Below are 19,679 nucleotides of genomic sequence, written 5' to 3'. Positions count from 1 at the left end.
TGAACAGCTGTGGAGACCAACCAGTGGATGCGAGCACAGCAAAGTGTACATTTCTGCAGTGGCGACAGTGATGTGAAAGACAAGCCAAGTTTTGGGCAGCCATGCATGGCTGCACACCAAGAAATGAAGAGCATAGCAATTGGCTCATCAATGTGAATCAGCAGATTACAACCAGGGAGCTGCATATGGAGATGAATGTTGGCTTCCCTCTTGTGTTTCACGGTCTTACACCTGAGCTGCGGTGATCTTGTGAAGGAAGACAGAACTTCTTGCACCCACTGCACTTCTGTACCTTTGTGGGTTCTGCACATGCTAATATTCATATGCAATTTAAGTGTTGGAAATGGTGGTGGCACTGTTGGAATATCGCAAAGTTTGTGCTGGGTGTTCCACATATACTCCCATGGGAACAGAAAGAACGTGGTATGCAAGTTTGCTTGTATTCTACCAATACAAGGCTGAAGGTGACAATTTCTTGTATTGCATCACTACAGGTGGGGAGATGTGGTGTCACTGCTGTGAGCTGGAGTCAAAATGGTGCTCCATGCACTGATGACATTTGAATTCCCTAAGAACAAGTTCAAGATGGGTTTGAATGAAACAAGTTCCTTGGATAAAGTGATGTGCACCGTCTTTGGGGAGAGGAAGGGATGATCCTTCTGGATTTCCTGGAGCCCAGACAAACCATCAGCTCTGCTTCAGCTTAACACTGACTAAACTGAAGGCTTTCGTCCTATTGCAGTTACCCAGGAGAGGAGGCCGACCCCCGCCTCGCCACAGTCTCCTTTCAGGTCGTTGCAGAGAGCGATGAAGTCTCCCCTGAACTCTTGTTCTCCGGACCGACCAACCCCGCTTCCCTCAGCCACTCCCTGAGGCGCGGCCCCACGCATGCGCGCAGCTCCCGGGAGGGCCGGGCGGGGGCGGTGCTACGTGACGGCGCGGAGGTGCGCGGGAGGGCGGGCGCAATGGCGCGCGTGGGAGCGGCGGTCGATAAGCTGCACGTCCGCGCCACCGCCGCCTCGCAGCCGAAGCCCACCGGAGCCGCGGCCATGTCCTCCGTCGTCTCTTACGAGAGCCTGGTGCACGCCGTGTCCGGCGCCGTGGTGAGCGGGCGGGGCGGGGCAGCCGTGCGGCGGGTCGTGCGAGACGATGCGGTGCGTTTGGAGCGATCTGCTGCAGCGCTGCGTTTGGGTTACTGAGGGCAGCCGGGGCAGCCGGAGGTGTGCCGGAGCCATTGGTGGGCTGCTCGGCAGGGCAGGAGGCATTCAAGTGAGTTGTGGTTGGATGAAAGGCGCCAGGCGTTATGAACAATAAAAGCTGATTATATATTGGCCTGCCACGGAAAGCAAAATATAACTTTTAAGGTTTCTGTAGCACAAATAAACACGGAAACGTTCTCTGGTCTTTAGGGTGTTCTGGGTGTGCAGCTTCAGGAATCCGAGGCAATGGGGGTTTGTTTCCCATTCTGAGAATGGGAAGCCCCTTACACGAGCTCAGCTCACCGCTGGAATGCTGCATGCTTTCCCTTGGTTTGTACAGAACACAGCAATACTTCATGGCCCTCCCTGCCAGCCTCACACCTTTGTGAACAGACTGGGATAAATAGGCTGTGCCTCTCATCACAGCTTCTGATGCGAACCAGAACTATAAATCAGCGTATAAACTTAAAGCCTTGTAGAATGGCACCTCAGCACCCGGCTGGTCGTAGGCTGAAGGAAATGCCCTCTTGTGCTTCTCAATGCTTACGCCTGAGCTGCAGTGGTCTTGTGGATGAAGACAGAACTTCTTGGACCCATTACACTCCTGTACTCTTGTTGTTCTGCACATGCTAATATTCATATGCAATTTAAGGCCCCAGAGTAAGACCTTTTTCCAAAAACGAGCTGGCTTATTTTATTTCCCCTTTGTCCAAACCATGTTAGGCTGAAAACCTTGGCTTTTGTTTGTATTTTGTTATCATAAATGTGTATTAATCCACCTATAGATTTGTATGCTGCAGTAGTACATGAATTTTGTCAAGATCTCTTATGCAGGTGCATAGTTTAAGCACTGTCTCAACTTTTGTTTAAATTATTATAAGGCTGATGAGGAATGGGGCTGTTCAGCCTGGAGAAAAGAAGGCTATGAGATAACCTGGTAGTGGCCTTTCAGTATCCAAAGGGGAGATACAGGAAAGAAGACTCTGTAGCAGGGTCTGTAGTGATAGGACAAGGGGAAATGGTTTCAAACTTAAAGAGGAGCTATTTTAGGTTGGTTATAAGGAAAAAGCCTTGATGCCCAGAGAGGCAGTGAATGTCCCATCCATAGAGACATCCGAGGTCAGGCTGAAGGGGTTCTGTGCACCCTGATTGAGCTGTAGGTGTCCCTGTTCTTTGCAGCAGGATTGGGTGACCTTTAGAAGTCCCTTCCAACCAGAAGGATCCTATGATTCTATAAAAATGCAACCTGTGAACTGTGCTGAAGTGATGAATCACAGCAACACGTCTGATCACAACATCATCACTTTTGTTTTTCTTCCAGTTCCAGATGAAAGTCCATTTAAGCTCTGGACTACCGGGTCAAGTCCTGAGACTAATTAAATCAGCAGTACAGTGAGCAGAAAAAAAAAAAAAAAAAGCAGACTTTAACTGGATTATAGAAGTGTTTTTTTTTAATCTCTGCAAGGTAAAGTAACCTTGTTCCAAAAGCTATGGGAATAACAGCTTTATAGAAGTATTACGGCAGTAATTAAGCTGCTCTGAATATTGACTGTCAACACGCTTTTTTTTTACATCTGAAAAGTCTACAGCAGACTGTAGACTTTGGTCACGCAGACCTCTCCTTGGCAGTGAAGTCACTTCAGGCTGCTTGTTCTGACTGCTTACAACTACCCCCTGGTTCCTGCCAGCTGCTGGCAGTGCTGAGATGATGCTGACCAGGGAGCTGAAAGAGTGGCCTAGTAGGAAAAGTTCTGCTTTGGTCAGATAAGCTTCCTCGCCTTCTGCATCGCCATGTAGCTGCCCCAATAGTTACACCCACAGAATGGAGGTGATAGGGGAGCATTGCTTACCAGCTGGAATTGCTTAAGCCAGTTTGTACCTGTTCTGGAGATCGTTCAGTGATAGCTTGACTTGAATTGGCAGTGCTGAGCTTCAGCACTGACTGAAAGCTGGTGGGAAAGCAGAGTGAAATGTCCCCCTTTTAGCTGCACGGGGCTGGAGGCTGCATTGCGTGTACCTGCACACAGCAGTGACAGTTACTTTCTCCTGCTGGTATCACCATTCAGAGCCTGAGAGCACTTCTGTTGCTGAGGGGTGGTTCCACTCATCTCTGCCTCACCCTTCTTTCGGGTTGCCACTATATGTTACTTCTGGCACTCTTCAGACTGCACCGTTGAGTTGTTTCATTTACAAGCCCAGCAAAAAAGTAACGCTGCTTCTTTCAGCTTCTTCTCATCAGTTTATCTATAGGAGGGGGAAAGGGTACAAATTATCTTTCATTGGCTGTAATCTGTTAATCAGCTGAGCTAGCCCATGGCTTTCTCTTGAGCCATAGCTTCTTGTATGGTTTTAAGAAGCCTTTACCTTGTGCCCACCTATTTGTCTTGTTGGCTTCTACTCAAACCTTTCACAAATGTTCCCCCAGTTCTGTTTCTTACTTTAGTGTGAATGTTAATGTTGCTGTGGGGAGGATTGCCCTGAGAGTGAAATTCAGGCTAAATCTTGCTTTGGGTAAATTGAACATGCACCAAGTGCCCCTGCTGGTTAAGCTGAGCAGCTGGGTGCTGGGAATGAGGGTTGGTAGGAGCAGGGGAAAGCTCCTGGAGCTGCTGGACCATGCCCTGCAACCTTCCCACCGCTTGTTAGTAGCAGTATGGCTACTAATGGAAGAGTCTGGTGGCTTTAGCAGCCGTTTAATGTTAGCAGTCTATGGAAATATTAAATACAAGTTTATACCAAGCCACGTGCTTTTTGAGTTAGATATTTTCTCAAAAACTGTGCAATATTAATGCAGATGTGCTTAATAGGTAGGGCTTAATTATGTAAACTGGGATTTAGTACAGTGCTAGATGAAGTCCTGAAAAGAAAATATATATATATATTTAATGAGTGAGAGTTTGTTATTTGTGTTTTTACATTCTTCATTTTTATTTCTTTAAGAAAAATGGTCTCGTAGAACAGCAATTGCTTGTCATTCTTTCCTCCTAGAATCACAGAATCATCAAAGTTGGAAAAGACCCACAGGATCAGCCAGTCCAACCATCCACCTATCACCAATAGTTCTCATTAAACCATGTCCCTCAACACAACGTCTAAATGTTCCTTGGACACCTCCAGGGTCTGTGACTCCACCACCTCCCTGGGCAGCCCATTCCAGTGCCTGACCACTCTTTCAGAGAAGTAGTATTTCCTAACATCCTAACATCTTCCCTGGCGCAGCTTGAAGCCATTCCCTCCAGTTCTGTCACCAGTTACACAAGGGAAGAGGCCGACCCCCAGCTCGCTACAACCTCCCTTAGGTACTTATAGAGAGCAATAAGGTCTGCGCTGAGCCTCCTCTTCTCCACACTGAACAATCCCAGCTCCTTCAGCTGCTCCTCATAAGGCTGTGCTCCAGACCCCTCTCCAGCTTTGTTGCTCCAGGGCCTCAATGTCTTTTTGCAGTGAGGGGGCCTATTTCTTTGCCAGAAATAGGAGATTTTGGCTAGTATGAGTTAGGGAAAGTTAGCGGTATGTTTCTCACCTAACACACATTTTGTCTGCTCACATACTTGGGTAGTTTTCTCTTTGGACAAAATGCTTTGAATGGTTTTAGCTTTAGCTTGATATAATAATCTGTAAGTTAAAAAAGTCATTTGTAAGCATGGAAGCAAAACCCATTCCATCCATAAGAATATTGTAAGAATATTATGGATGGAATGGGTTTTGCTTCCATGCTTACAAATGGAATTTGTCCCTTCTTCAATCCTACTACACCAGTTTCTGGGTGAGAAGCAAAAGGCTACCAGAGAATTTGTCGGGTGTCTGTACAAGCAATTGATACACTATGTGGCCAATTTATTTATCTATTTATTTACTTTCAGGGCAGTATGACTGCAATGACTGTATTTTTTCCTTTGGATACAGCTAGGCTTAGACTTCAGGGTAAGTATCAAACTCAGTTTTCTTTGTACAGTGGCATTTGTGTTTTCTTGTCATGGGAGTTTGTAAGGGTTGTTGCAGGGGGAGCTATCTTGCATGAAGAAAAATCTCACTTGTGCAATGCCTTTTGATTGCTAACACCATGTTCCAGCTGAAGGTAATTATCCCTTGAGAGAGTATTGGTCAACCTTTTAATTAGCTGGAAAGACTGTGTGATCTGTGGCCAGATTTGACTTCTAAATGGGTGTCTTACCCTGAAAAGAAAGAGATGTGACATGACACAGGATTACATGTGTGTGGTGCTGGTGTTTTTGGCTGCTGAGAACATTTGGCACCGCAGGGGCATGTTGTGAAAAATGAGCCTGGAATTATTGCTGGGAAAGGTATAAAGGGAAAAGTCTAGGTGACACTGCGAGCAGGAACTTCTGGTATTTATACAGTTTCCATCTGTTCTGTTCTAATGCTCTCTCCTAATCACAAAAGTCACAGAATTAGCAAAGACCTTAGCGCTGTGATTCGAGTACTGTTGAAGCATGAGCCAGGTGGTCAGAAATGTGTGGTGGAGAAGTTCACACCGTGCTGCTCTTGAGCAGTTTTCCACCCAGAAAAAGGCAGTGCAGTTGGTAACTGCAGACACACTGGTGCCCAAAAGAAGCTGCTCGCTGGAAGTGCCAAGTAGCCTTACCCAGCAGGTGTGAGTCAGGAGATGCTTTCTGGAATTTCTGCAGAAATAAGCTGTGTGTCCTGTACAAGGAAAAAGAAAAAAATAAGCTGTTTGGGGATGTGTTCAGAATGGGAAGGATAAAGAACTGAAAGTGAGTCCTGACCATCGGCACAACCTAAAAATGTGATTCTTCTGTTTCCCAGTTGATGAGAAGCGAAAGTCCAAGACGACACCAGCAGTTTTACTGGAAATCATTAAAGAAGAAGGCCTGTGAGTAGATCCTAATTTTCTCCTCACCCTTATGTAGGCAAACTCTAAAACATGGTTTGAATTTGCTTTTAAAGTGAAGGAGTTAGCCCGAATCTACATGAACACAGATTTCTGCTTTGAAGGGAAATGTCCCCGTGTCTAAGTGAGATGAATGGCAGAAGCTGCATTTTTTCACCTTGAGTTAATTGGTTTAACTTTCTTGGGTATGTTATGCAATCAAGCTGTTTAGCCCTGTAACTGTGCCTCCATGAGTGAGGGGGCTGTGCTCCTTCAGAAATGAAGGTATGGTTGCACACAAACCTGCATGTACCTGATAAACCAGCTTTGTCTGCCCAAATTCTTGGGTGTGTCCATTTCTCCTAGCACAGATGAAACTCTTGGACAGCTGAGCCTCTTTGTGCAAGAGAATTGAGACATGTTTACCAGCTGGAAATTTCTTCTGGTAAGCAAAGTGGAAGGAAACAAGTGATTCTTTGTGCAGTGAGATTCAAGGCTTGTGGAAAAGAACGTAACTTTCAGCAGAGCTGTACTTCAGTATTTGCCTGCAGTCTGTGCTGAGTGGCTTGAAGGCAGCTGTGCACGTGTTCTTGTCACAACTGATTTCCTAAGCAAATCCCTGGAACTCAGAGGTGGGCAAGAGTTTCCAGAACACCGGTTTAGCTTGGCCAATAACTCTTTGGTGGCTTTGAACGTGAGCAGTTGGCAGCTGTGTGCATCAGAACCTCTCAGAGGTTAGCACTCTCCTTTGTTCACATTTCTACACTCACTCATTTGTCTCATGAGGGTGACAAGTCAGCTTCAGTTAAAAAAAAACACAAAAAAACACCAATAAATCATTGGTTGTAATGGAACGACTGCAAAAGCAGGCATCCATCCTGCATTTCTGGTGAAGGAAACATCAGTGATTGTGGCACGAGGGGAGCAGTGCTTCCTCCAGAGACCCTGGCTGAGCAGTGCACAGACTGTAGTGGTTTTAAGGAAGTCTGGATTCACACAGGAAGAGCCTTAAACCAAACTAACCAACTAAAGGAAACCTAACAGAGTGATGTGAGGTCGTAAGCACTTTATTGACCATAGCTTTTATCCATCTTGTCTCATAGTACACTTTTTTGAGAACACTTTGCTCCTTTGGATGTAATGTAATGTTGACTCAGCTTTTCATCTGTGATCAGTATAGTTAAGTTTAAGCAGATAATGTTTTTTTTCTCACATACCTGACTGATTTGCTCTAAACTTTACTGCAAGGCGTTTACTAGAACTTCCTTCCACCTTGAACTCAAGAGTTCAGTCCGATTTCTGACCAATAATAAAGACATGACTGGTTATTATTGTTTGTAGTATATGGTGTTGTATCCCTGGGGCCTTCAACATGTCAAATCAACCTGCTCAGATGAATATTTTGCTGATCCTTACCATGGCTTCTTACCTTAACTTTTTTTCTTTCCACTAGGTTGGCACCATATCGAGGGTGGTTCCCTGTCATCTCCAGCCTTTGCTGCTCCAATTTTGTTTACTTTTATACCTTTAATAGTCTCAAAACTCTTTGGGTCAAAGGTCAGCATTCAACCACTGGCAAAGACCTGGTTCTTGGGGTTGTTGCAGGTAAGAGAATGTACTGAAAATATACCTCTGGTGAAACTGAGATTTTTCATAATTTAACATTTTCCTTTATGAAGTCCACCAGAGATCTCATTCCTTGCCTATCTCTGTATACCAACAAAGCATATTTTCCAGCCCTGATGGCTCTTCCATGCCGCCCTCTCCACATGATAAGCACATATAATTTGATCATGTTGTGCTGTTGTGGTCTTGTATCCTGTTTGTGTGTGGCATGTGGTTTAGTATGTGCATTTGATATCAGGGCATCGTCATTTAAGATATTGGAGAGAAGCAGCAGGGAGAGAGAATAGTTTTTTTTTCAAAGGCAAGGCAAATGACAATTCCAAGGTGTTTTCAGTTAGGGTTGTTAGAGTTGTTGAAGGTAAGGATTTGCATGCCAGTTCTTAGGTTCTTTCTGGGTCATACAAAAAGGAAAAGGAAGTCCCTATGTGTATGTAAGGAGAGTGAGAACCATGTGTTCTTTTCATCCCTTCCTCCCCTTCCTCTCATGTGGACACTCAGCAGCTTCTTTGAAGGAGTGACAATGCCAACACCTTTATGCAAATCCAGTGTGGTAAAACTACTGCCGTATGTCTGTGTCTACTGGTACTATTCTACAGGATCAGTGGCTCATGTGACCACACTGAAAAGACTGTGATTTAGAGGGTCTGGGGGGGGTTTTTCATGTATTTTGGCTAGTTTCTTGTTTTATCTCCAGTGTTGGTGATGGGAGAGTAGTTGGGGGGAAGGTAAGGAAAAGGAAACTTGTAGAGTTGGCTGTATCAGTGGGGTAAGTTCTGATCTAATGGCATTCTAGATGAAAGGCTGCAGGAATCACGGTAACAGCTTGTCATTTAGATGATTAGGTTGTGTTCAACATCAGTAATGAGTATCTCTGTGGAATAATTTCTGGTGTCAACTGAAGAATTCCACTTCAGGTGTTTGCAAATTCTCCTCACCAGTCTGTCACTCCTCTTACTGGTAGCAAATACAGACTGGACAAACACCAAAAACAAACAGTAAATACAACACCAAAACCCAAAGAAACAATAAAAAAATCTGTCTTTCCTATTTGGATGATAACATTTTGTGTCTTCTTTAACAGAGTCAGCCCAGGGGTCTGCTCTGAGTGACATCCTGATTAATATAATCGTAATTAATGGTCAGGATGATGAGGCAGAAATGGGCAGACAAGAAGCTTGTGCAGTGTAACAAGCGGTGATGCAAAGTCTTGCACCAGGGAAGGAACAACTCCATGCTCCAGTTGAAGCTGGCATTTGTCTGGGGAAAAAAGCAGCTTTGTGATGATGGGCCCTTTGTGGTGGACTAGAAATTGAATGTGAGCCATCAATGTGCTCCTGCTGCTAAGAAGAGTTAATGTTATCCTTGGCTGCATTAAGCAATGGCTTGTTAGCACTGAGAAAATGTAATTGCCTTTCTTCAGTGTTGGTGAACCATGACTGGAAGCGCTGGGCACAGTTCTGGACCCGCTGATACAAGTTACATGGAGATAGCTGTGAGAGTCCAGGGGAGAATCAAGATGCTGATGAAGGGAGGAGAGCACCTCCCCTTTGAGGAGAGGCTGCGGGCTGAACTCTTTGGGGAGGAGAAGGAAAGGGGCCAGCACACAAGCAATTGCTGGTTTTTGTGATGCAGAAACGTTTTTAAGGGCTCATTTCTACGTGGTTAGTTCATGGCTGAGCTGGGAAGAGCTGTACCAGGTGATTGCAGAAGTAATGTTACTTAATCCTCCTTGTTATTGCAAGGTGCAGTTCTAAACTACCTCTCTGTTGCAACCTTACGCAGCTGTGTCTGTTTCTCCACCCCCCATACTTATTTCTGCTTCTCAGCTTCCCTGCTGGTCTGTTGTGTTTGGCTTTGTGTGCAATCCCTTTTTACAGTGCCTTAAGAATCCTGTATTTTGCACACTCGAGTGTGCTTCACTTGTCCACAAGGATGAGTTCTCTTGTTGTCTTTCATTTGGCACTGTGGGAGCTCTTTGCTGGTAAACAACACGCACACGTTTATGTGTTTTGATATCGTCTGATAAAAAAATCCTTTTACCTTGACCCCTTTGTGCTTTCTTTCTGAAATGAGCCAAGCAGTGTACCATACCTGCATCAAGTAGGCCATGTGCAAGTAGAGCAACTGGGGTTCCAGAGTGATGTGCAATGCAGCAAAGAAATAAATTCACTTAAAATTCCTTTACCATGTCTGTATTTTGTTTGTTGTTTTTCATTTTGGAGAAGAGAAGCAGGATTATATTCCCTCTACTATTAATCTGTTGCATATGCACGGCGCATCTGATGTGGGATGCCTTTGGGATTTTCTGGTTCACACTGATTTTCCTCGTCTTGTGTTTGCATTAGGTGTTGTGAATGTACTCCTGACCACTCCTCTCTGGGTAGTGAACACACGGCTGAAGCTGCAAGGAGCAAAATTCAGAAATGAAGACATTGTGCCGACCAATTATAAAGGCATCATAGGTGAGCATCTGTTGTCCTCAAACAAGGAGGAGCTCCTGCAGTGAAATCCCACAGCAAGGACTCTGAAGATGAAAGACTCCTATTTGTATAACAGATCTCCTGGTGGAATCTCTGTGCTCCCTTATCACTTTGCAGTCATGCAGTTTGACGGGAACCTGGACTGTGCCATCTCCGATGGTAACTGAGAGTTTGGTCTGTGCACGTGTAACCCCAAGGCTTTCTGCAAAGGCACACGACATCTTATCCAAATCCTGCAGGAGCCCAGTGAGCCCAGCAGTGTGCTAGCTGGGAGGTCTGCCTCTGGACAGACCACTTGCCAATTTCCTTGTTGCTCACTGTCATCTCTAACCCACCCACGCCTTCAGGCTGCCTTGCTGTGTACGGAAAGAAGAAGGTTGTTGGGAAGAGGGTTCAGAAACTTAACATTGATTCTGAGCGTGAAGTGGAAAGATGAAGGCACCTGCATGGCTGGCAAGCTTTACTCACGCTAAGAGCGGTGTGAGGAAGAACCTCCTCTGTCACTGCTTTGCCATTAACTTCCCGTTTAGAAGAAAGGACAAAAAATGACACAGAGATGAGTGTTGAGGACTGTAATAAAAGCGGAGCATCAGCCTTTAAATACAGCTTCACTCCTCTTCTCTAATCGGAATGTTGTGCTCATAACCATAACGGCTTTTTTCTACCTTGTTTCTCAGATGCCTTCCATCAGATCATACGGGATGAAGGAGCCTTAGCTTTATGGAACGGTACTTTCCCTTCCTTGCTGCTGGTCTTCAATCCTGCCATACAGTTCATGTTTTATGAAGGCTTTAAAAGAAAGCTCTTAAAAAAGCAGACACAGGTAAGTATGTTTTGAGACCAGGTGATGGACGTTCTCTGTGAATAGAGAGTTTCTTTGGAGAGATGTACATTTGCTTCCGTTTTTTGTTGTTATGGAGGTGTGGATGTTTTTGCTTTTTTTTTTCCCCCCCCCCTGCTGTTGGGTTCAAGTCAGTGTATTTTTTATACAGGCATGTGATTGTGATGACAAGTGAGCTCTGGGTCTTCCCATTCTGAAAGAAGTTGTTACTGTGACAATTCTTCTTTCTGTAAAAATAAAGCTGCACCTCTTGTCCTCATCTGTTTACATTTACTTGCCACCCTTGATGTGCATTAGGCATTTAAATTCTAATGTATCTGTTTGAGAAACAGGTAGTTATACCTACCCTGTAACCCTCCCTGAAGTAAACTAAATATGTTGGTTTCCCATATTTCTATGTGGAACCATCCTACTTTTATAATTTAGGGAATGCTCTGATATGGACATCTAGTAATTTTTGTTAATAAATTCACAGAGATGTGAGCTTCTACACTTTCTTCTGCTGAAATCCATTCTTTTCACCTGCACTGATTTCAATGTCTTTGGTGCATCCTGGACCATGATGGGTTTTGGAGGTGAGGATGGACTTCCTCCATGTGCAATTAACTACTGAGGCATGGAGTTTTTTATCCTCCGTTGTCAGGACTATAATTCTGCCTGAGGGGCGTAGTGGTTCTCTCAGGATCATGTATCTAATCACATTCTAGTAGACATTCAGTCCATCACCTCACCCCAAGACCGTGTTGTGGATGTGTTAGTTTGTGTGTTCTGAAGCCTGACCTGGTTGTGAATCGAGGGCTTGCTTACTGCTACTATACCTTATACTGCTTCCCATGCTGGTGCTTTAAGTTTGATTCAGTTGTATGGCTTTATCTTCACTTTGTTTCAGTAAGCTAGCTGGAGGGTACAAGTGAGAAATTCAAAAGCTTGTGAGTAGGTAGAAATTACAAACGAACTCCCATTGTGGGGAAGCTGCTTGGTCACCCTGTGTTTTGACTCCAAAAAGTGAGATAAGCTCAGGCTTCATTATACTTCTTTTATTCCAGAGATGCTTAGAGAACCTAGAAGCAGTTAATGATACTGAACTGTGAAAGATATGCAGGTAACTGGCTGACGGGGTGCTTTGTGTTCTTTCTGTATTGAACAGCTCACATCTTTGGATGCTTTTGTCATGGGTGCAGTAGCCAAAGCAGTTGCCACCACCCTCACTTATCCTTTGCAGATGGTACAGTCAATCCTGCGGGTGAGTATTCTTCTTGTTTTCTTCTTGTCTGTTCTTTGAAGGTGGGTTCTGATGGAACTTGGCATTGCTGTTCCAAATTGCCTCATGAGCTGTCAGGGTCGACAACATAATGCATTAGTATCATGTCCCTCAGAAGCTGGTACCCCATGCAGCTTATTGGCACTGCAGGATTGTAGCTTTACTTCTTTGGCTATAAACTGAAATTGTCTCAAGTTGAAACTAAAATTAAATCCTTTAAGCCCTGTTTGTTTCCAGATGACCTCGAGCTTTAAAATCTTTTGTTTTTATTTAATTTTAGAACTGTTACACATTAATTTATATTTTCCACTGTGCAATTGTTGCTACCCTCATAAGATATTAGGTGTGTCGGCCCAGCTTTTCTCAGCTTCCCTTCCTTCCCACTTCTCTACATATTCCTTTGCACACAATGACATCTATGTAGAAATTTAGTTTTGATAAAAGTCATTTCTTCTGAAACTTTCTCAACTTGTGATCATCAGCACAGCCAGCGCATTCATTTGCTGTCCTATCCTGTTTAAAGAGACTGGACACATCTCAAGAGTTAAGTTAATAATACAGGCTTTTATTATTTAAATGATAGATTAAAAAGAAAATGACATTTAAGCAAACGTACCTTTATTTGTGTTCACTGCAGAATGGACTGTTTTTAATTTGTAGTGCCTTTTCTCCTGGCATGAATGAGAACTGTCAGAAAGCCAGAGTGTTCTGTTTCAGCTTTAGCATTGCACGGTGCTACAGTTTCCCTGGGTCTGTGTCAACAAAACAGCCTTAGCCCTCGTTCCTTTCCATGGTTGCAGCAGAAATAGCTGCAGTTTTGTGACTCAGTTCCACGTTTTGTTCGTCTCCTCCTGGCTTCTTGAACAAAGTGCTTCTGTCTCTTGGTGGCACTGTCATTCTTTAAAATGAGAGCTGCTCTGGTAAGTTGTGCTGATGGTTTGATGACAAACCAACTGCTGCCTCCTGCTTGCTCTAGCCTAAGGCAGCCAGTTTTTTGCTGGCTTGCCTGGGTGGTGAGGAGTCATCTTTAAGGTAAAGCACAGCCTTGCCGCCGGTGTCCCAGTGCTGATGTGTGCTTCTCACAGGGACCCATGGTAGAAAAAGGTGTCCTATGTGCTGTTACTTCATGGCAGCCCATTCTTTCCCTGTGGTGCAAGGAATGCTTCTGCATGAAAGTTAAGTTCTGTCCTCAAAGTTGAATTACGGGGCTTTTTCTTCTAAAAATCTTCAGCTTTCAGAAACTTCCTGCTCTCTCATAGTTATCAGGGCTCCTTGTAATGAGCTCTCTACACCTTTGCTTTCCTCTTCCTGGCACAGTGCTCTTCCTTGTTCTCATGAAATGAGCAGTTACCTGTGTCATTGATAGTGCTGAGCAGCTTCCAGCTTTGCCTGTTGGTATGCCTATCTCCCTTTCAGTCATTAAAAATACATGGCACTGTTGTTACTGATTATGTGGGGAAGCTGCTTCTTCAGCACCTTTGTGGATAAATTAAGTTCCCACTGGAGAAACAGCAGTGCTATTGGTGAGCACAGCGTTCCAGGGTGCAGATGTCCTCTTTAAAACTCATGCCTCATTTCCTGAGTTAGAGAATGCTCTTTCCTTTGGGAAATCTTTAACTTTTTGTTTCTTGGTGAAGCTCTGTTTGCAATACATCAGAGCAGTGTGATGGTAGAGAAGAGACGAGAAGGAAACTCCCAATCCTGGTGGTGTTCAGACACCTTTGAGTAACATGGGCTGTAACTGGCACTGTAGCTTGAACCTAGTTAGCATTTGAAAATGGGTAGAGGTGTCTGACTCTTTGACAGTAATGCTTAACCTTGGTTTTTCAGGATCAAGTGGGTTAGTTGCTGATGACAAGTCACTGCTTGTGAGAACCTCTTCACCTAAATAATTTCCAGTACGCTTTTGTTGCTGCTGTTTTTCAAGGCACATAGCAAAGAGACTTGTGTAAATCCCTCACATGTTCTTGCAAGCTGAGCTTTTGAGATCCTAAAAAATTTTCTCCTGTAGAAAAACTGAAAGACAGCAAGCATGGCCATGTGTAATGCTTTCTTGGAATCTGTCTTAAAACCAAAACATTTTATGGTATCACTGAGTACATGAAGCTGAGTAACGAGCTTTAGCTTCATACCTTTGCTGACTACTATTAAAGCCAATTACATTTTAAAAGAGCTGTAGGATAGACTCTTCAGGCTTTGTTACCATGCATTGGGTTCTCAGCCAATTAATGTGGGGAACTACTGCACTAAAATGCTGGTGCTTCCTTTTATTTTTTTTCAGTTTGGACGCCACAGATTGAACCCAGAAAACCGAACACTGGGCAGTCTTAAAAACGTTCTCTACCTTCTTCGAGAGAGAGTGAGGTGAGACTTCTTTGTATGTTATTGGTTTTTTTAATATGGTATACAATGTTTAAGTATTAGTAATGTTGACAGTATTGCTGGGTGTGCCTCTTGTTTCCTTTTGCCTGTCCACCACAGCCTGAACTTGTCATTTGAATCAGCCTGATTTTTGTTTTTTGTTTTTTTTTTAATCATACTATATTGTAGAAATACACAAAACTGAATTCTCCTTAAAGTCTCTGCAGCAGCTGGTATATGGGAAACCTATTGATTCAGCTCTGGCTTTAAAAAGAAGCAAGTTTCTTGCCCAAAATACTTAACTTGTAGACTCTCCTGTGAAATGCTTTTAATCACAAAAGTCAGTTAAGAGATCAAGAATGAATTGAAGATCCTTACGGTTGTCATTAACTTGTAATAATTCTTCTTCTTCTTCTAGACGTTTTGGATTAATGGGACTCTACAAAGGCCTTGAAGCAAAGCTCCTGCAGACAGTTCTTACTGCTGCTCTTATGTTTCTAGTATATGAGAAACTGACTGCAGCAACCTTCAGAGTCATGGGATTAAAGCATTCGCACACACATTGAGAAAGGAACCTCTGCCAAAGGTTATGGGCTCTAGAACAATGTATTTGTTTTTGAGACTGCACTTGGGTAGTAACGGGTCCTCACTTGCTCTTCTTTAGCCATCTCCATTCCTTGAAGAAGTTCTGAATGCCATCTGTAGGAAGTGTTGCCACAACTTTGGGAATAGCCCATTCCCTGCTCTTCTGTGGACTCACTGTGTTAAGAAACAAAACAGAGACCTTACTCAAACACTTGAAATGAAATTCCTACTGCTTTGTGAATTGGCAGACAGTCACGGTGAGAATGATTCCCTCACTGTGCTGAACTTTCTGGTTTTCCTTTGAATTACCTTCAACTACTCTCCCTGTCTTTACCTTCTGTCAACAGCCGGTGAGGCCGGTTTCTTGTTATTCTCCTCACACTATGTTTATGTCACTCAGTAATGTGGATCATTAAAACAATTCAGAAAGATCAAGATTTTGACACAGTTTTCTTTTAACATCACATACATGTTTGCAGCACAGAATGACTAGGTGTTCTACCAGAAACCTGGCACTGATGTTTCTGAGCTGCTACTGTGAATGCTAGCAGCAAGTAGGCACAGTGCTTTCCAGAGCCCACAGGCAAATATTCAGTGCAGACACTGGGTAGAAAAGGGGAGAGTATCCTCATGCTTTTACAAGGTGAGTGCCTCAAGAAAGTGACTCTCTACACAGAAAAAGATACAATTCTGTATTTTCAGGTTCCTTGAGGAGAATGTGAATTCATGTTCTCATGCAGACAGGGAGCAATAGCCTGTGCTTCGTCAGTGGCATGCCTTCCCAGAAATGGGTTTTAGTTGTTTTTCCATGGATCTTCCCAGACATTTTCTTGACCAGAAGGCCAAAGGGTCGTAGTTGTTGTCCCAGCTAATGCAAGCGTGTATGTTCTTTATGCAGAATTTTGTTTAGTCATCCTTGACCATAAAATGCACATAAATACTGCTGTCTGTCAAGAAGTCTGCAGCAGAATTCTTCTGAAGTACCGTCTTATAGTTGAAGTACTGAGAAAGTCTACAGTAGTTTAATGCCAGTGAAGTCTGGGAGAAGTGCTGCAGGAGGTTTGTTGAACTGTGAAATGGTGTCTTCCTCCCCTCCCCCCCCAATTTGGATCAATTCTGCACATGAAATGAGAACGTCTTTCTGCCTTCATTTGCACAAGAATAAATTGGACTTAAGGTTCAGAAAGTATTGGGAGTATCAGTGTACAATAAAGCTGTACTTTGTGCTCTGTTTGGTTCTTTTCAGCCCAAATGGCATTTGCATATGACATCCAGAGGAATGAGTAAGCACAATGAGCTGGAGTTATACTTTGCTAAATGACAGGAAATCTCCTGAGATGATGTAGACCTCACTGGTGGTAAAGAAGCAATCACACTTCTGAGAATTGCAGTGAAAATGTTCTGTTGACTGAAATGAGGGATCACTTAGAAAGACAATGTGATGTGTCTTGCTATTTCTAATAAGAAATTCCCTGTTGTTGGAATGGCTCTTGGTAAACCACTTTGGGTATAGAAGGATCAGAGGCATTCTTGCTCAGAATAATTGCAGATGAGCTGGAAGGCTGCTGGCTTTATGTAAATGCCGAATGTTTCTGATACCACTTCAGCTGAAATCTGTGGCTGTTGGAAGCTCTAATGCAGTGTCTTGCAGACTTTTTGGTCTGTGTTGACGTTGCAGGTGTTTATGCTGACAGCCTTAAGACTGAGATTGCTGCTACCACTGCACTGCTTTTCTCCTGTGTGCCTAGGAGCTAGCTGCATGTTCCAGCCAAAAACTGCATCCTTTCACTTCTAGAGAACACGAAGTGTTTTCATTTCAAAATGAAAATCAGTCTTTATAAAAATACTGTTATGAAAGGAAGGATTGTTATGAAGGACAGCAGCAAAATCTGAGCCAAGTTACCTCACGGGTAACCGTTCCTTCTTTTGCTCGGTGTAGGGAATCTAAATTGAATCCCTGTCCCATCTTTTCTGTACCTCACCCCAAGCCTAGACCAAAGTGAAGAGACATCTGTGGCAGCTTAGTTTGCTAAGAGAGCAGCTACTCAGACACCTTGATGTTAGGGGTGCTTTCTGCTTCTATTTACATCTTTGAACCCGCCTCGTTGCTGCACTGATTGATTGCCTGTATGAGTAATAGCAGAACTGTATTTAATGTGGTGGTTGCAATCCAGAAGGACCAGTGACCTGCTAGTTCTTACAAGTCTTTTTTGTACTGAATGTTGATTCTGAGGATACAGATTGAGAGCTGATGAGGTATAATGTACCCTCTTTGTCCTAAATAGTGTCATCAAATTGCTGAATACTGCTCCATGTCCATTCCTGCAGTAGAGTCATTCCCTTGCACGGTTTGCTGGCTAACCCAAAGAAAGCTGATATATAACCTGTGCAGAAGTAAGAACAAGATTTACTTCCCATCTGTCCAAGGGGAATAGAGCCTGCTGGACTGCAAAGCCCCTGGTACAGATTAATCTTTCCATTGCGCTTCTTATTGCTCATCTGCTGAGGAAGGAAAAGGGGAGTGCTTACCCTGCTCCTCGTCTACCTGTTGTGAAGGCAGGCAAACACAGTCAATTCCTAGAAGTGGGAGCAAACTGTCATAATGGGTATTCCTGCCACAGGGCTTTGGTGGAAAATGCAGTGATTGCCTTCACCATAATCGTCTTTCCATTGCTTGTGAAAAACATTTCTCACCTGATGAGTGTGTAGCAGGAGAGTACAGGGCATGGGGGTGGTGGAGCTCTTTGGGGATTGGTGTCATTTATGTGATGGTGAGTTTTATATTTTGGGTTTTTTTCTTGGATCAATATGATCTAAAGCAGAATTAAGGGGGGAGACAGTATATCTAAAACAGTCATTTTCTTAGAATTATTTAAACCCCCAGTGACTGAACTGTGCATCTTCAAAGACTGTACCAGACACTGGGGAGGCTGCCCTTTGCCTACCAAACCCCCTGCTGCATGCAGCTGCTGTGCCTCCTAGCAGATGCCTCTCACCTTTAGGGCACGCTCCAACAGGGCAAGCTGCAAAGACAAAATCGAAGTGAGCTTCCATGGTATGGAGGGGTGTCAGGTCACATTGCTAAGCAAATAAAGCTGTGCACATCCATATTGCGTGCACAGAGCTGCTCAGCCCCCCAACTGTAGGCCCTGATATTGCAGCAGGAGGAGGGGACAGTAGTTATCTGGGGCCCTATGAGCAGTGAGAGCCTTCACTTTTACAATCACTAAAAATACAATGCATATTTTTCTGGAATTGGTTGGATAGGGATGCTTTCTTGCAGGATACCACATTATTTTGTGCTTTTCATTTGCAGCATAGCTTGTCACATTTGGCTGCATTTTTTTTTTTACCTCCTGCAGGATGTAATGTGTGTCCCCAGGCTTTTCCCTTGGGGCTTGGATGCAAAAACAGCATGAAGGTCTTTAGGAAATCTCCCAGAAATGATGACATTCAGGTGGTCATCTGAAGTAACACAAAGGCATCCCGATTTGCAGGAGGGAACCACATTAGTCTGAGCTCTCCCAGAGATCCGCTTATACAAAGAGAGCTGCAGTCGTCAGCGCTCTTTACCCAGCTGCCCTCACTGTGGGTGCTGCTTTTATTCTTAGCAGAGCTAATCTCATCTGTGCACTTATGTCCAGATATGGAGCACGTTTGATTTTTTTTTTTAGTTTTCCTTCCGATAAGATTTATGTGGAATTAGACAAATGCTGAGCACTTTGGCAGAATTCCCTGTGGCTTCCTTGCTGAGAATTGTCGCTTTAAAATTCATGGTGTGCCCTTGGCAGATCTTAATCTGGGATTGATAGGTGATCTCAGCCTGTCTAGGTAGATTACACATGTGGTGGGGCCCTCCTTTGTCTCAGCACAATGGTGGGACATTGAGAGGCATGGAGTTGTCCTTTTGTACAAGAAATCTTGTCTATGCCCTTGTTTTGTGGAGTGTGTCCTTCTTTCAGAGTCCTTGAGAAGCGGTGCTGACTTGCTGATGTGAAGCTGTTACAAAGTGCTGCCTTTCATGAATGCTGATGGCAGAAAACTAATTTGATGGATTTTTCTCATCATCTTTCCCTGTGCACATGCTCCTGCAGCCCTAAGCCTCAGAGCCATCCCTTGCATATGAAATAAAGCTCTTCCTCCCTTTGCAATCATTTATCCTTCGTTTCTCTGAATCAGTTACCCAGAAACAAGAAGAATACTCACCCGCGGGATTGACTGTACAGTCTGCAAAGGATAAGTGAGGGTGGTGGCAACTGCTTTGGCTACTGCACCCATGACAAAAGCATCCAAAGATGTGAGCTGTTCAATACAGAAAGAACACAAAGCACCCCATCAGCCAGTTACCTGCATATCTTTCACAGTTCAGTATCATTAACTGCTTCTAGGTTCTCTAAGCATCTCTGGAATAAAAGAGGTATAATGAAGCCTGAGCTTATCTCACTTTTAGGAGTCAAAACACAGGGTGACCAAG

The 19,679-nt window shown here is 43.9% G+C and overlaps 1 protein-coding gene across 2 annotated transcripts; it reads left to right on the top strand.

Moving 5' to 3' along the window:
* Window positions 1–1,049: 1,049 nt before the first annotated feature.
* Window positions 1,050–15,186, top strand: SLC25A17 (solute carrier family 25 member 17; the record flags this gene model as incomplete). Of its 2 annotated transcripts, XM_079542815.1 has the most annotated exons (9): window positions 1,050–1,103; window positions 5,063–5,123; window positions 5,988–6,054; window positions 7,505–7,656; window positions 10,023–10,139; window positions 10,835–10,980; window positions 12,146–12,241; window positions 14,541–14,623; window positions 15,039–15,186. In XM_079542815.1, 9 exons carry the CDS (start codon window positions 1,050–1,052, stop codon window positions 15,184–15,186), a joined length of 924 nt encoding a protein of 307 aa, XP_079398941.1. The 2 variants fall into 2 exon arrangements, with proteins under 2 accessions (XP_079398941.1, XP_079398942.1); XM_079542816.1 differs by lacking the exons at window positions 5,988–6,054; window positions 7,505–7,656.
* Between the last annotated feature and the right edge of the window lie 4,493 nt (window positions 15,187–19,679).

Source organism: Tetrao urogallus (genome assembly GCF_951394365.1).
Source record: "Tetrao urogallus genome assembly, chromosome: 1".
NCBI classification, from domain to species: domain Eukaryota; kingdom Metazoa; phylum Chordata; class Aves; order Galliformes; family Phasianidae; genus Tetrao; species Tetrao urogallus.
Note: the sequence above shows the minus strand (reverse complement) of the source record. Positions and strands in the feature narration are given on the sequence as shown.